Source organism: Anolis sagrei, chromosome 5 (genome assembly GCF_037176765.1).
Source record: "Anolis sagrei isolate rAnoSag1 chromosome 5, rAnoSag1.mat, whole genome shotgun sequence".
NCBI classification, from domain to species: domain Eukaryota; kingdom Metazoa; phylum Chordata; class Lepidosauria; order Squamata; family Dactyloidae; genus Anolis; species Anolis sagrei.
This window is the reverse complement of record NC_090025.1, coordinates 14,483,723-14,498,806: the sequence shown is the minus strand read 5'-3', so window position 1 is coordinate 14,498,806 and position 15,084 is coordinate 14,483,723. Positions and strand designations below refer to the sequence as shown.

At 41.1% G+C, this 15,084-nt stretch overlaps 1 protein-coding gene across 1 annotated transcript; it reads right to left on the bottom strand.

Annotated features, from left to right (window-relative positions):
• Positions 1-420: 420 nt before the first annotated feature.
• CCNG2 (cyclin G2) lies at positions 421-14,186 on the bottom strand. The gene is made up of 8 exons (XM_060779358.2): positions 13,853-14,186; positions 9,738-9,866; positions 8,591-8,728; positions 8,081-8,331; positions 6,624-6,702; positions 6,425-6,523; positions 4,017-4,222; positions 421-1,877 (listed from the first exon to the last, which is right to left on the bottom strand). Exons 2-8 carry the CDS (start codon positions 9,864-9,866, stop codon positions 1,745-1,747), a joined length of 1,035 nt encoding a protein of 344 aa, XP_060635341.1. The 5' UTR covers positions 13,853-14,186; the 3' UTR covers positions 421-1,744.
• Between the last annotated feature and the right edge of the window lie 898 nt (positions 14,187-15,084).

Sequence of the window (15,084 nt, the reverse complement as noted above, 5' to 3'; positions counted from 1 at the left end):
TTTGTCATGTCAGGAGCGACTTGAGAAACTGCAAAGTCGCTTCTGGTGTGAGAGTATTGGCCATCTGCAAGGATGTTGCCCAGGGGACGCCCAGATGTTTTATCATCCTTCTAGGTCAACAGCAAGCTAGACTATTAATGGTCAGGAGCTTACTCCGATCCAGACTGGCTTCAAACTCCTGACCTCTCAGTCCCCGCATGGGGAGCTGGAGCTGATAGAGGGAGCTCATCCCTGGATTTGAACCTGTGACCTGTCAGTCTTCAGTCCTGTCGGCACAGGGGTTTAATCTCCCATCTTAAATGCACTGATAATCTCCCATCCAAGTACCAACCAGCACTGATCATGCTTAGCTTCCAAGATGAGACATATTTCAGCCCTATGCATCATTGCCCTCTTTGCCAAAATCACAGCAGACCAATATAGGAAAAGCATTTGGTTTTATTGAACAGAAGCAGAGATCCGAGTCATCTTTTGAGAGAAAATAGCTTTCAGAAAACGTCTTGACACTCAGGCATGTAGTACCAAAAAGGCAAGCCTTCAATGTACAGTATGTATATCATGTACAGGATACAATAAATTAATATCTACATGCAACATACATATAAGAAAGTTACATACACACTGTAAAAATACAATATTTTTCAGCTTATTTTGTTTTTAAATTTTTTTATACAGGTTTTAATTTACATTTTTTACAAATTTTTGTAAACATTTTTTTTGCTTATAAAAAAAATCAGAGCACACCACACATCACCACCATTCACATCTCCACTTCAAGATGGCTACACAATGCTACGAATCCTAAGTTTTGTTGCCCCTTCATTTCTACCAAGACCTTGCTTTCACATCATTGGACTATAAATCTCTTCTTTTGATCACTTTGCATATATGTCAAGATACTAAGTAACGCAACTATATAAGTCTGAGCATTAAAAGAAAAAAAATGGCAAGCAATTAAGTGTCATTAACAACCATTTTATCAACTTCACATTTTACCACCTTTCTGCTAACAGCTTTCACTTAAGCATGCAAACATATTATGATTATGGATTTACTTATGACAATTTAAAAAAGATTGAAATGAACTGAGGGAGTTAGTAGGTAAAGGGAAGGTGGAACTTTACAGTTCTAATTTAAGTAATATGTCCTATTTTTTTACATTAACACTAAACTTTCTGAATACAATTTATCCCTAATTTCAGGATATGAAAGCTGGCCTAGAGATCTTTGAACACCAACGATGCCTAGAACATATTTTAAATGAGCGGCTTATTCCTCCCTAAATAATCTCAGCTTATGCCTGATTAAATTTGAATGAAATTCCTGAAAGTGAACAGTTTTAAAGCAACGAGGCTGCTTTTTCTTGGAAAGTGTGCACAATGAAAGTTTTGGTTAAAGTACTTTAGTCAAAAAAGAAAAGGAAAAAAAAAAAAGCATATACTTCTTTGCAACCGAGCATGTCCCCAAAATACTTCACCGTTAAGCCTAGTCTCTAATTTCAGCAGAGCATTCAAGTGCATATCAAGCACTCCAGCTATCGTATCGCCTGAAGGCAGGCGGCATGCACTCGTTAATGCTTGCCGATGAAGACGGCCCCTAAATGCTACTTTGCTACAATCTGATTTATCGCACTAAGGAGGAAAGCGCAGTACATGTTTTGAGTACTCAATGAGGCCTTGTGCCAAGGTACAGAGGGTGCTCAGATACGTATTGCCTAAGTACTGTAATGCACTAAGAGCCCGACCTAGGAGTCAAAGGAGAGAGCCGGCCACTTTGACTTCGGTTTGAGGTCAAAGAAGAAGGAGCCTTCCAGGTCGCTTGGAGGAGAGCTGCTCAGGCTTTCTTCTCCGCAGCTCATATCTTCACAAGAATCCTCACTGCAAAAGGTGAAGGGATAGAAAAACATCAGTGGTGGAAGTAACTCTGAAATGTCAAGTATTTTTCACAAATCAAGCAAAACCACCATTACATTGCCATCAGAAATCTTCTGATAAGAGTTGGAAGAGGCCACTCAGTCCAACCTCACTCTGCCATGCAGGAAAAGCACAAAGCACTCCTGACAAATGGTCATCCAGCCTCTGTTTAAAAGCCTCCAAGGCGGAGAATTTCAATGTTGGACAGCTCTTACAGTCAGGAAGTTCTTCCTAAAGTTCAACGGAATCTGCTTTCTTGTAATCTGAACCATTGCTTTGAGTCCTAGTCTTAATCATGAACTATCTTGATTATTTCACCATATTGGCATCACAGTATTAACCTTCTTATTTCTATCCTCACACCAGCATAGTAGTATGTATTAAAAACTAAAATCAAGATGTTTAATTTATAAGAGTTTACTTCAAGGAAGCCCTAACACAGACACGAGCAAACTTCAGCCTTCCAGGTGTTTTGGACTTCAACACCCACAATTTTTGACAGCCTACCAGCTGTTAGGAATTGTGGGAGTTTATTTATTTATTTATTTACAGTATTTATATTCCGCCCTTCTCACTCCGCAGGGGACTCAGGGCAGATTACAATGAACAGATATATGGCAAACATTCAATGCCAATTTTGACATACAACGTATACAGACATACACAGAGGCTATTTAACTTTTTCCAGCCGCCAGGGGAGCTGTCGCTTTCATCATCCATCTGCGACACTGATGAAATACTTCCTCATTCCCTGCATGCTTTTTGCTGGAGTCTTTTTTATGGCTTCATAAATTAGTTAATGTAGCCTCCCCACACAAGGTGGTACCTAATTTTCCTACTTGACAGATGCAACTGTCTTTCGGGTTGCAAAGGTCGACAACAGGCTACACAATTGGTTGGAAGCCCACTCCAACCCAGGCTGGCTTCGAACTCATGACCTTTTCGGTCAGAGTGATCTTAATGCAGCTGACACTCAGCCAGCTGCGCCACAATCCCGGAGTTGAAGTTCAAAACACCTGGAGGGCTGAAATTTGCCCATGGCTGCACAAACACATTAAAGAAAATGCCAAGTTGAACTGCACCAGTAATTGCCATAAATAAGGTCTCCTGTTCCATTTATACAGCTTTGAAGTTAACTATTTTTCTCATCACTATATAGTTCCATGCAAGTAAGTGTGTTGGTGTTTGAATGTTTGTTTCCAGTATTGGGACTTTGAAATGTCAACAAGAGCCTCGTTCACACAGAACTTATCAACTCAGGATCAACGCACTCCTGCTTCCATTCCTTGAACCCATTTCCCTTACACAGAAAATTAGAAAAGAATAACTAACTAGAGAAGCTCCTGCATGAAAGCAAGGGGCAGAGGGACAGTTGCTTACGGGGATACTCTCTACACAAACAATAACTTCTTATATTCAGATAAAAGAATCCCACACCTTGTTTGACTGTGGACCAGAACAGACAACTCCACATCTGTATGCTTGTCCACTATGCCTTGCCTCATGTACAGAGGAAGAATAGCTGGAAGCTACAGACAATGCCATTGCTGTTGCCTGTTTTTGGTCAAAAGATATTTAGCTGCCTGCGCTCCTTCTATTTTTGTCAGTTTTATACTAATTTATGCAATGCTTTTGATACAAAATAATAAATAAATATTCAGATTTATTGCTATCCATGGTAGGAAGATAACAATGGAAGGGAGCAAGATTTGTCAGTTCCCTCTTTGCATGTTGCCTGAATAAGGCTCTAGTTAACTACAAGTGTAAATCTCTCTCTCTCTCTCTCTCAGTTGCTTTTGAAAATTTAAAACAAAGTATGTGAATCTAATTGCATCAGTTGATCTACTGATACAATCTCAATCTGTGATTGGCCAAGATGTATGCTTCCCCAGAGGGAAGTTTTCCAAGCAAATGACTCCAAGTGTAAAACAGACACACATGAATGCAGTAAGTGAGAAACACAAATTTTAAAGTCTAATATGTAAATGTTATTTTAGCATCTTAAATACTACCACCTCAATAACAGAAAAAGTCAGTAGCTTGGGTTGCTATTAGTTAATAAAAGCCAGCGGCTTAGAGGAAGCTTTGTGTGGTTCTACCTACCTCTCACTTCCATCAAAGCATCCAGCCTCAGGAATTGTGGGCAACTCAGGAACACTATAGTAGCTATTTTGAAGATTTTGGGCAGTGCGTCTAGAAACAATCCATACTAATTTTTTATGGTCTGGTTTGCAGCAGGCAGGAGAAGAGTAATCTGCTAAGCATTTCGAGACCAGTTCTCTCCAATACAGTAAGTCACTGTCACTAATCTGAAAAACACCACACATTTACATACATTAGAATTTCAAGAACGAGCACAATGGCATAAACGGCTGCAAACTAATCTACAGTGACTTCAGCACACACTTCTCAACCATATTAGACTCATTATCAAGTAAACATACATAGGTAATAGTCTCTTGCATTTATATAGGATTGCTATCCATTTCTGTTTGTTTAATTCGTAATGCCCCATTTTTGTTTTTGAGCACCGCTTCCAAAATCAGCACCTTTCTGAATGAGCTTTTTTGCTCTACAATCAATAAAAACTGAACATTTTGTCCCATTGGTGGCAATGGGTGGGTGATCCTATACAAATGCTCCCCTTCCCCATAGTTTTAGGGCTGCTGTTTCCCACTTCAATTGGGAAACCTATTGGGAAACCAAGGATCTCCAATGTGGAGGTCTCTTCATTGGAGATCCTTGGTGTGAGGCTGGAGGCTTGCTCTCCACTACTTGGCAATCGTGCAGGCCTGTGCGCTTTGGGCCTATGCATGCAGGCCTGCAGCTGGGTGTGGAGTAAGCAGCGTTCCTTACCTCACTCTAAGCTGTGGGCCCTGACAGGCCCACATGCGTAGGCCCAAAGTTGACAGGCCTGCCAGGGCCTTTCTGGGTCTGCATGGTTGCTGAGCGGTGGAAGCAACCCCAGCAACTGACAAGCCACCAGCCCCGTGTCAAGGATCTCTGATTAAGAGACCTCAGCGCAATACCTCTTCTCTCTAGAACTATGATGCCGAAAAGCAGCTTTGGAGCCACCTGCCTTTCGTATCATAGAATCATAGAGTTTGAAGAGACCTCATGGGCCATCCAGTCCAACCCCCTCCCAAGAAGCGGGAAAATTGCATTCAAAGCAACCCCCAACAGATGGCCATCCAGCCTCTACCACACTCCGAGGCAGAGAGTTCCACTGCTGAACAGCTCTCACAGTCAGGAAGTTCTTCCTCACGTTCAGATGGAATCTCCTTTTTTGTAGTTTGAAGCCATTGTGCCACATCCTAGTCTCCAGAGCAGCAGAAAACAAGTTCGCTCCCTCCCCTCTATGACTTCTTCTCACATATTTGTACATGGCTATCGTGTCTCTTCTTCAGGCTAAACATGCCCAGCTCTCTAAGCCGCTCTTCATAGGGCTTGTTCTCCAGACCCATTATCCTTTTAGTCACCCTCCTCTGGACACATTCCAGCTTCTCAATATCTCTCTTGAATTGTGGCGCCCAGAATTGGACACAATATTCCAGGTGTGGTCTAACCAAGGCAAAATAGAGGGGTAGCATGACTTCCCTGGATCTAGACACTAGACTCCTGTTGATGCAGGCCAAAATCCCATTGGCTTTTTTTTTTGCCGTGTCGTGCCATCCAAATGGACAGAATGAAACGGAAACACGAATTAAATGGACGATGCAGATACTGGGCCCATGCCTAATAGATAATAGTGCAGGAATATCAACTGTCACACATATTTCAACGACATTTGTCAAAAGCAGATATACTGATTTTTGTGATATCTTTGTACTTGAATACATCTGAATGATGTTCTCTTTAATACTTGAATGAGAATATGTTATCAGTACATACTCATGCTATTTTTCATTTATTTGTATAAGTGATGGATTGAAAAGAGGATCAACTGTTGTAGTTACTAATTTTATTGCTGTCCTTCCATTCAGTCCAATACCTCCTCTTGTCCCTACATGAAACTATGAATCTAGCTCTAATTATACAACTGCTCAAGAAGCACTTTATGTAAGAATGAATACTCAGGGTCACTTAGCCCAACTGGATGCCGTACCTCAGGAAGAGTCTAATAAAATAAAAGTGGGCATATACAAAGTTGATGCCAAGCTCGCTCCTGTTTTAAACAAACCATGAGGCAGATGCATTGTACTAGGACAGCCTTTTATCCATTAGACCCAGTAATGTCTATTTTAAGAAGCCTTTCTAGGTCTCAGGCAGAGAAATCTTTCCATAAAATGCTGATACAAAATGGGCAAAATAGAATTTCTTCCACTTTGCGCATTTTTAAAGGAAGTGCCCAAACAAATTGGTAAGTTTTCCTATCATTTCCCTTCAGGTACTTTCATTTTCAATTCCATCCAAAAATGTGAAAGTCTTTCTTGAAGGGCTCTTTTATAGAAAATCATTTATTAAACTGTTAGAATTGCTGGGAATAAGTTTATATAAGTTGAATCCCTTACCTTTGAATACTTCTGAACACACAGAACAATCTCAAACAACTCAATGGACTTTAGAGTCTGCACTTCCAGAGAGAGAAGGCACAGGGCCAAGACCGATGGCTGAAAGTACAAAGAAACACATCAGGCTCAGTAATGCTTCACTGGATTCCAACTTTCAACCATTTGCCTCCTGAGCAGCCCATCCTCCCCACATACTTACTTTTGCTTTTGAAAAGACTAGTCGGCAGTTGCAAGCTTTAAGTTGTGCTTCCAGTTTGTCGAGATTCAACAATTCTTTCCTGTAATGAAAAAAGTGCGAGTTTTTAAAAAACGTTTTATCCTATCAAGGCACGCTACATATTTTAGTTAACTAATGATGCTGTAAGGGTGTTACTCAATTACAGAATAGTCCAACTTGGCCCTAACATTCTGTAAGCGCCACATCTTTTCTGTTCCTCTTAAGATGGACTACTGGGCTGTATTCAACAAGCTTGTTCTGCTGGTAGAATGAACCCACTGGCAAACCATATTCCGTTCTGCGCCTTCTATGCTTCTTTTTGTAAAGCAAGACGATGCTGGGTGAAGAAGCAGAGAAGGGAACTTCTGGCAGTTTGAGTATCACAGATCGTATTGGGTTTAGTCAACTGATTCCCAAATCTTAAACACATTTTCTTATTCTAATATGAAACTGTGTATATCATGTATAATTAAACCAAATTGCTTTGGAAGACATGTCATGAGAAAAGTAGCCTATACACAAAAATGAATGAATAAACAATTAAAAATACAGAAAGCAAAGTATCTACAGTAGTGTTTCTCAACCTGAGGGTCAGACCCCAGGGGAGATATTGGGGGGGGGGGGGGGGGTATGAGGGGGTTGTCAGAGGGTTAGCCAAACACTATCAGAAAAAACAGTATTTTCTGTTGATCATTACCGTTCTGTGTAGGAAGTCTGGCCCAATTCTATTGTTGGTGGGGTTCAGAATGCTCTTTGATTGTAGGTGAACTATAAATCCCATCAACTACATCTCCCAAATATCAAGATCTATTTTCCCCAAACTCCACCAGTGTTCATACTTGGGCATATTGAGGATTCGTGCCAAGTTTGGTCAAGATCCATCATTGTGTGAGTCCACAATGCTCTCTGGCTGGAGGTGAACTACAACTTCAAAACTCAAGGTCAATGCCCACCAAACCCTTCCAGTATTTTCTGTTGGTCATGGGAGTGCTGTGTGAAAGTTTGGTTCAATTACATCAATGGTGGAGTTCAGCATGCTCTCTGATTCTAGGTGAACCATAAATCCCAGCAACTACAACTCCTAAATGACAAAATCAACCCCCCCCCCCCCCCCCCCACAATCCCACCAGTATTCAAATTTGGGCATATTGGGTATTTGTGCCAAATTTCCTTCAGTGAATGAAAATACACCCTGAATATCATACATTTATATTATGATTCATAACAGTAGCAACAAAATAATTTTATGATTGGGGGTCACTACAACATGAGGAACAGTATTAAGGGATTGCAGCATTAGGAAGGTTGAGAAACACTGATCTAGAGGCACTGCATGAAGCAGTAAGATGTAAGTGAAGATGAGACTGGGAGCAGTAAAAAGGCTAAGAGGTTTCAGCTACTGATGGGAAAAAAGAGAATTGGACTTATTCAAGACTTACCTTTCTGAGGTATGACAGAGTACTATAGTATGGTACAAGTGCAAAAAGGTTAAGGCAGTAGTAGCTTTGAAGTCAAAGTGCAGTTTTTCTGAGATTATTTTCTCCATCCGCTTCAGATCAGATGCTGTGCATTTGCACTGGCTAATTCGGATGACATCGTGGAGGGAGGGAATGTTGCATTGCTCTTCAACCACTTGAGCAGCCAATTGAAAACAACAGACGCCAATGCAGGACAAATGCTTAGGTTTCACCTAAGGAGAAAACCATCATGAAATGGGGTGGCAAGTTACCAAAATGCAATGTGTAAGATAAAGATTAGAACACACTTCAGTTACCACAAATACAGTGTGTTGTCTTGAAAACTAAAGCCCTCTATCAGAAAGCTAGTCTCAACTGCAACTACAGGTTACATCAAGCCTAGTTACAATTCTAAACCCCCAAATCAGTATCAAAAACAGTAAATCCCAATACAGATTTAACAGAATATTGCACAATTCTACTTCTTGGTACCTTCATAAGTGCCAAAAATCTATCTAGAATGTTGACAGCCAGGACAAATGTTTCAGTAGCAAATCCAAAGAAGTTTGTCAGACTCCAGAGATCTTCCACCTTTGCATTTCGCAGTCTGGGGCATATGGTGTTTTCATTCTGTATTAGAAAAAACAGTACCCTTATGGTTAATTATAGAATTGGGTTCTATTACATATTTGAAGATTAGCTATGTTTAATGCTGTTTTAATATTTGTATATTTTAAATTGTATGCTGATATTTTATGTTGAGCCTCCTGCAGGAGAGAAAAAGTGGGTATAAATAATAATTATATTAATAATGTTAATAGTAATAATATGTTTGGTTACAGCAACAAAATTGAAAGCAAAACATTTTCTTTGGAAACAGTTTAAGGAGAAGACATTTTTCTAGTTCAGAAGTAGTCCTGGTTTTGTACTGCCATTTGTAGACCACAATTTAACGTGGGCTCCATCTACACAGACCAATTAATACACTTTGAAGCCAACTTAAAACTGCAGTGACCAGACAACAATCTCTCAAAAAAACACACAAAAGAAAACCCTCAACGTGCATCAGTGTGCTGTGGTTTGTGTAATCATCATCCGGATCTCAAACTGGCCCCAGGATTTCCTATGTAATAATCTGCACAGTGAAATCACTTTCTTTAATATCAGTTTGAAATGGCATTCAATGATCCAAATACATGAGGCCAGTTTCCAAATTTGGATAGAGCACTGAAAGTGCATGGAACAAACAACTTCAGACAGAGATATTAAGGCACTCAATCTAGGACAGCTTTTCCTAATCTAATGCTGGCTAAGGTATTTTGGATTACAATGAACATAATAACTGCACAGGTTGATCAATGCTTATGCCAACTGTATTCTAAAATATCTGGAAAACAACAGGAAGAAGAAACTTATTCTAAATCAAATAAAGCATGATTAGGCTGAATTTCCTGTATAAGAACAGGCCTGCTGCATCTAAAAGTTTGAATGTCCAATACACTACTTGCAAAACTACTGCTACTAAGTACATAAGAAAATATATCAGTTTTGACTATTCCCTCCATGAGTATGTTACTATGGTAGATGTTCAATTACATCACTGATTTATTTCAATTTCTAGGAACAAGCATCTCCTCACCTCAGCAGTACACTCAATCAAGCTCAGACCCTTTTCCCGTGGTTGGTATTTCCATTCCTGTTCCAAGTGGATTTTCAGCTGCTTGAAGAGCCAGCTACTCATCTGGGCTTCAACTCCAATATCCTTCATCTGAAAGGGGATGGGGAAGAAAAGAATAGACATTCTCAGAAGGAAAAAGAATCATATTCACTGCCATTTTAAAAGCTAAAAGGGTGTGTGTTATAACAACATCCACTTAAACGCCAATCACAAAATGGAAAAATTTCTAGCCTGGAGCAATAAGCTGCTTTACAGTTAAAGATTTGGCTGAATTACTAATGTGAACCACTGTCAAGATAGTACAAAATCATCCCATGGGAAAGAAAGCAAAGGGCTCAACAAAGAGAATTTCTCTCTTCAACTGCAAGGGTGGGGGAGAGATTTATTCCCCTCCCTTTTCAGGACCTGATTGACAGAAAGGCTGTTGCAGTGGGAGGGAGAAGTGGGGAACATAAATGAGTAATGTCACGTACGCACCAATAGCAATGACTTCCAAATGACAGAAGGGGGCAGTAGGACAACATATGCAGATTCATTGGCAGAGTAAAGGTATTGTGTATGTTTACTTGGAACTAAGAGGCACAAAAATAAAGTCGGTGGTGCAATTCAAGCTGTTCAAATAATAAGATATTTTGAAAAGGAAGGCCTTCACATATAGTCCATTCTGCCAAATTTCAGAGTCCACCTACCTGGCTTAATTATGAACTCAACAAACAGGATCTTCACAATAGCCCGCCTAAGCTTCCTTATTGATCACATCTGTATCTCTTCCTCCTCCTCCTCCCACTTTAACACACACAATTAGTGTGGTAGGTACAAACTTGTCTCAATTCCCATCTCTATTATTCACATCTAACAATGGGATGTGGTTAGTTCAGCCTTGAATTACAAAACACTTGAAGTGCAGAGGTGTACATCAAGACAAATGAGGATCAAGCCTTTGTTCTGAGATGTACCTCATCTCTTTCAGTCCTCAGTACAAAAATTGTAAAAAAACAAAAATGATACCACACAAAACCAGAGGCTATTTAATCATAAGAACATAATTCTATAGACAACAATGACATAAAGTACACTAAAAGAGCCTCAAAAACACCTCTCTGATGGCTGAGATCTGCCTAATACAGGGTTAGTCAAAATGCATAGGCCAATAAGCCATTCAATTGAATGGCTTATTGGCCTATGCATTTTGACTAACCCTGTATTTCACTCTTGAGGAACTTTGCCCCAATCACCTCCTAAACTCAATGTAAACGTCTGCCCTACACTACCTTGAAGAATACCTACTTCTCTCCACACAGTGAGCATCCCACCCCAATTGTCAAATCACAGAAACATGGAAGGAAACATAAGCCTTGCCATATAGAAACACACATTTGAAGCCTTCCCAACAGATGACTATCCGGCCTCGTTAAAAAAAAAAAAACCCAGAGGAGGAGATTCCACCACCTTCTCAGACATTATATTCTCCTCAGTTCATCCACAGTTCTTCTTTGAGTCACTTCCACATCCTTACATGGATTCTTCTTCTCCAACCTCTCTGAACACCAGAATCTTATTCACTCCTAAACTAGATCAGTTTGAACAATTCCCGATTACACTCTACATATGCATACACAATGCTACAAAAGGGTTTTGTCCACAAGCCTACACCCACCTCCATATACACTGATTCACTTCAACCTCACAGCCCACTTCAAAGGCTCCGTGACACCATGTTTTTGTTTGTGTGCTTAACTGTTGTTAATATAGTTTTTATAAATAGCTTTTACATTTTTGCATGTTGGGAATTTTTAACTGCTGTCAGGCATTTTCAAATCCCAGGCTGGGGGAAAGGCAAGGCATACATAAATATTATAATAACAATGAATATAACTGGCTCTCTAACTCTTAAAGCAATCCTATATGCTCTCCCATAGTCCATATTTGGAATATGTTCTTCCAAATAAAACTTATCTCTATAAAACATCTTCAGAGGGGTCCACTCCCCACAAATGCTGCAGGTTGCTTGGCATCTTTACAATGAAAAGCCTCTTAGCCCTTCCTTTCTACCTATACAGTGTCCAATAAATGAATACATATTAACTGCTAATAGTGGCTATGTGGATTTTTCGACATAAAGTGTTCAAATGGTTGTCCCTGCACAATGATTTATTGCCTGAATTGTTGAAAGCAGATAATTGCTAACCTCACTAAAAGTTTCTTTCCTGCTATCCTGTTAAAGGTATATACAGTAATTTACAACATGCAAAAGAACTATTCCAGAATGAATAGTGGACAAGGGTTACACATTTTGGTTAAGTCTGTATGCAATAACACAGTGAGAAATCTTGGCTTGTTTTTGTTTCCAAATTTCCAAGAACAAGCCTTTGTTATTTGGCCGTAAAGAGACAGAGGCACTGGGGGGAGAGATGCCTGTGACATCATTGTGATTTCCGCAATTGCTGTCACTTCCCTTCCAAAATAAAAAGACACATTTAGACTTAGGTTCCATTACCAGGATCATATATGTACATCCAAATTAAGATATTCTAAAACACTGGGGGGGGGGGGGGGGGACCAGAAATCCAAAACAATTCTGTTCCTAAGAATTTTGGATGAGAGATATTCAAGCTGTATAATAATATAATACCCATCTTACACAATGCAGCAGAGATATTGCCAGTTGTTTTGGTAGTGTATGTGTTTTTTCTAATGATGCATGTTTAAAACTAGTTTGAATTTTCTGATCTTTCAACACTCCTTAAACTTTTATGGGTTGTTAAAAAGGGGTGTATCTACAATGTACAATTACTGCACTCTTTAATGATATGGGATTCTGGGAGTTCTAATTTAGCGAGGCACCAGTCATCTTTGTCAGAGAAGGCTCAAGACCACATAAAACTGCAACTCCCACGATTTCACAACACTGAACAATGGCAGACAAAGTGGTATCAAACTGCACTCATTCTACAATATCAATGAATCCAAAGTGGGGTTTTTTTGTAATTATTGTAAGCCGCTCTGAGTTCCAATTTGGGGAAAAGGCAGAAGAAGCAGTTGCTGCAGCAGCAGCAGTTATTCACCCCTCCCTTTCTGTCCCTTGTTTTCTCCTCTCACCTCAATAAATAATAATTATACAACAAATAGCATACCCATCCACTTTTCATTCTCTCCCGCTTCTTTTCTCAATGATAATAGTAATATAATAATAGCTTACCCCTTCCTTCTTCTCTCAATAACAATAAAACAGCTTACCTGCCCATATAAATGCACTTGTTGTTATCATTATTATTATTCATCCCCCCAAAATAATAGTGTACTCACGTCTCCTTTCTCTCCCCATAATAAAATAAAAATTACAATAATAAAGACAATAACAGTAACGTACCTGCTCCTCCCTTTCCTCTTCCCTCCCCTTCTTCTATCCCTGACAATTACAATAGTCCACCCACCCCCCTTCCCTTATTTTCTCCCAATAACAATAATGACAGTTCACACAACCCTTCATTTCCCCTTCTTTGAATTGTGCTCGGAACTGGATCGGCAGCTAATGCTAATCAAGGTGGTCAGTTGAAACATTCACACCTAACTCTAACAGACAAGAGGGTAAACTGCTACTATTGGGTTGTAGGTTTTTCCGGGCTATATGGCCATGTTCTAGAGGCATTCTCTCCTGACGTTTCGCCTGCATCTATGGCAAGCATCCTCAGAGGTAGTGAGGTATGTTGGAACTAGGAAAGTGGGTTGATATATCTGTGGAATGACCAGGGTGAGAGAAAGGACTCTTGTCTGCTGGAGCTAAGTGTCCTTTGTCTCACCCTGATCACTCCACAGATATATAAACCCATTTTCCTAGTTCCAACAGACCTCACTACCTCTGAGGATGCTTGCCACAGATGCAGGCGAAACGTCAGGAGAGAATGCCTCTAGAACATGGCCATATAGCCCGAAAAAAACCTACAACCCAATAGTAGCAGTTTACCCTCCCCTCCCATTCTGTTCCCAATAATAACAACAGTGTACCCATCTGTAATCAATAACAATAATAGACTTAACCCGCCCCCCAATCCTTCCCCAGCCCGACTGGGACTGACCTCTCCTCAGGAGCGAGGCTCTGCCTTGCTGTTCCCGGGCGGAGGAGAGGCGGAGGAAGGGAGGGAGACAGGCCGGGGTCTGGGCGAGAGGAGCCAAGGAGGGCAGCCAGGCCCGAGAAGGATGACAACAACGGCGGCGAGAGCTCCCGCATTCATAAGTCCCCTCTCTCTCTCTCTCTCTCCCAACCCCGGCCTTCCCCGCCGCTTCAGCGTCCAAGCAGCAACGCCATGGCCGCCTCCTCCCCTTCCTCCTCCGCCTCTGCCCGCTTCCCCTCAGCCGGGGCCACAGCACCACCTCCTCACTCGCCCTGGAGCAACATCAAAATGGCGCCTGGGTGGGGAGGGGAGAGCTAAGCATCGCTAAGCCCCGCCTCCTTTGGCGAGCTGACCAACCACCTTTGCCTTCTTTTGGCAAGCCACGCCCCTTCCATCACATGACCAACGGCCTTTGTTTTGTTTCTTTCCCCCTCCTCCTCCTCCCTCCTGCTTTATTTTTGAGCGGAAGGTTTCCCCTCAGAGTGAGACGGCTCAAATAATCCGCCCTTTCTCTCCGGGTTTGTTACCACGGCATACTTCAAATCGACTAAGAGCCGATGGATAAACGTTCTCATATAAAATAAACATGTATCCATCCGCCGTTTGGATTTCTCTCTCTAATACAAGGAAATTGAAAGAGACGGAAGGACATTGTGGTCGAATCACTCCTTTAAAGGGCTTAGGGAAGAGGAGGGAAAAAAAAGAGCTGGTTTTGAAAAGTCCGCCCAAAATGTCTGCGCGGGGATTGGTTAGCGAGGCGCGAACGCTGATTGGACAGAGCTGTTCTGTGTTTACAGAGGGAGGGTGACGGCAATCCCCCGGCTCTGGCCAATCAGAAAAGAGCGTTACCACACTCACTGATTTTTTTTGAAAGGGGCGGGGCATCAACAGCTGTCCCAACTGTCAATTCTGAACTAAAAACAAAATGGAGACACTCAGGCCCTTTCAAATATAGCCACTAAATGAAGATGTTAGTCCCAATTCACACACTGCCACCTCTGAATCATAATTTCATAGATTTCATAGAATCAAAGAGTTGGAAGAGACCTCATGGGCCATCCAGTCCAACCCCCTGCTAAGAAGCAGGAATATTGCATTCAAATCACCCCTGACAGATGGCCATCCAGCCTCTGTTTAAAAGCTTCCAAAGAAGGAGCCTCCACCACACGCCGGGGCAGAGAGTTCCACTGCTGAAC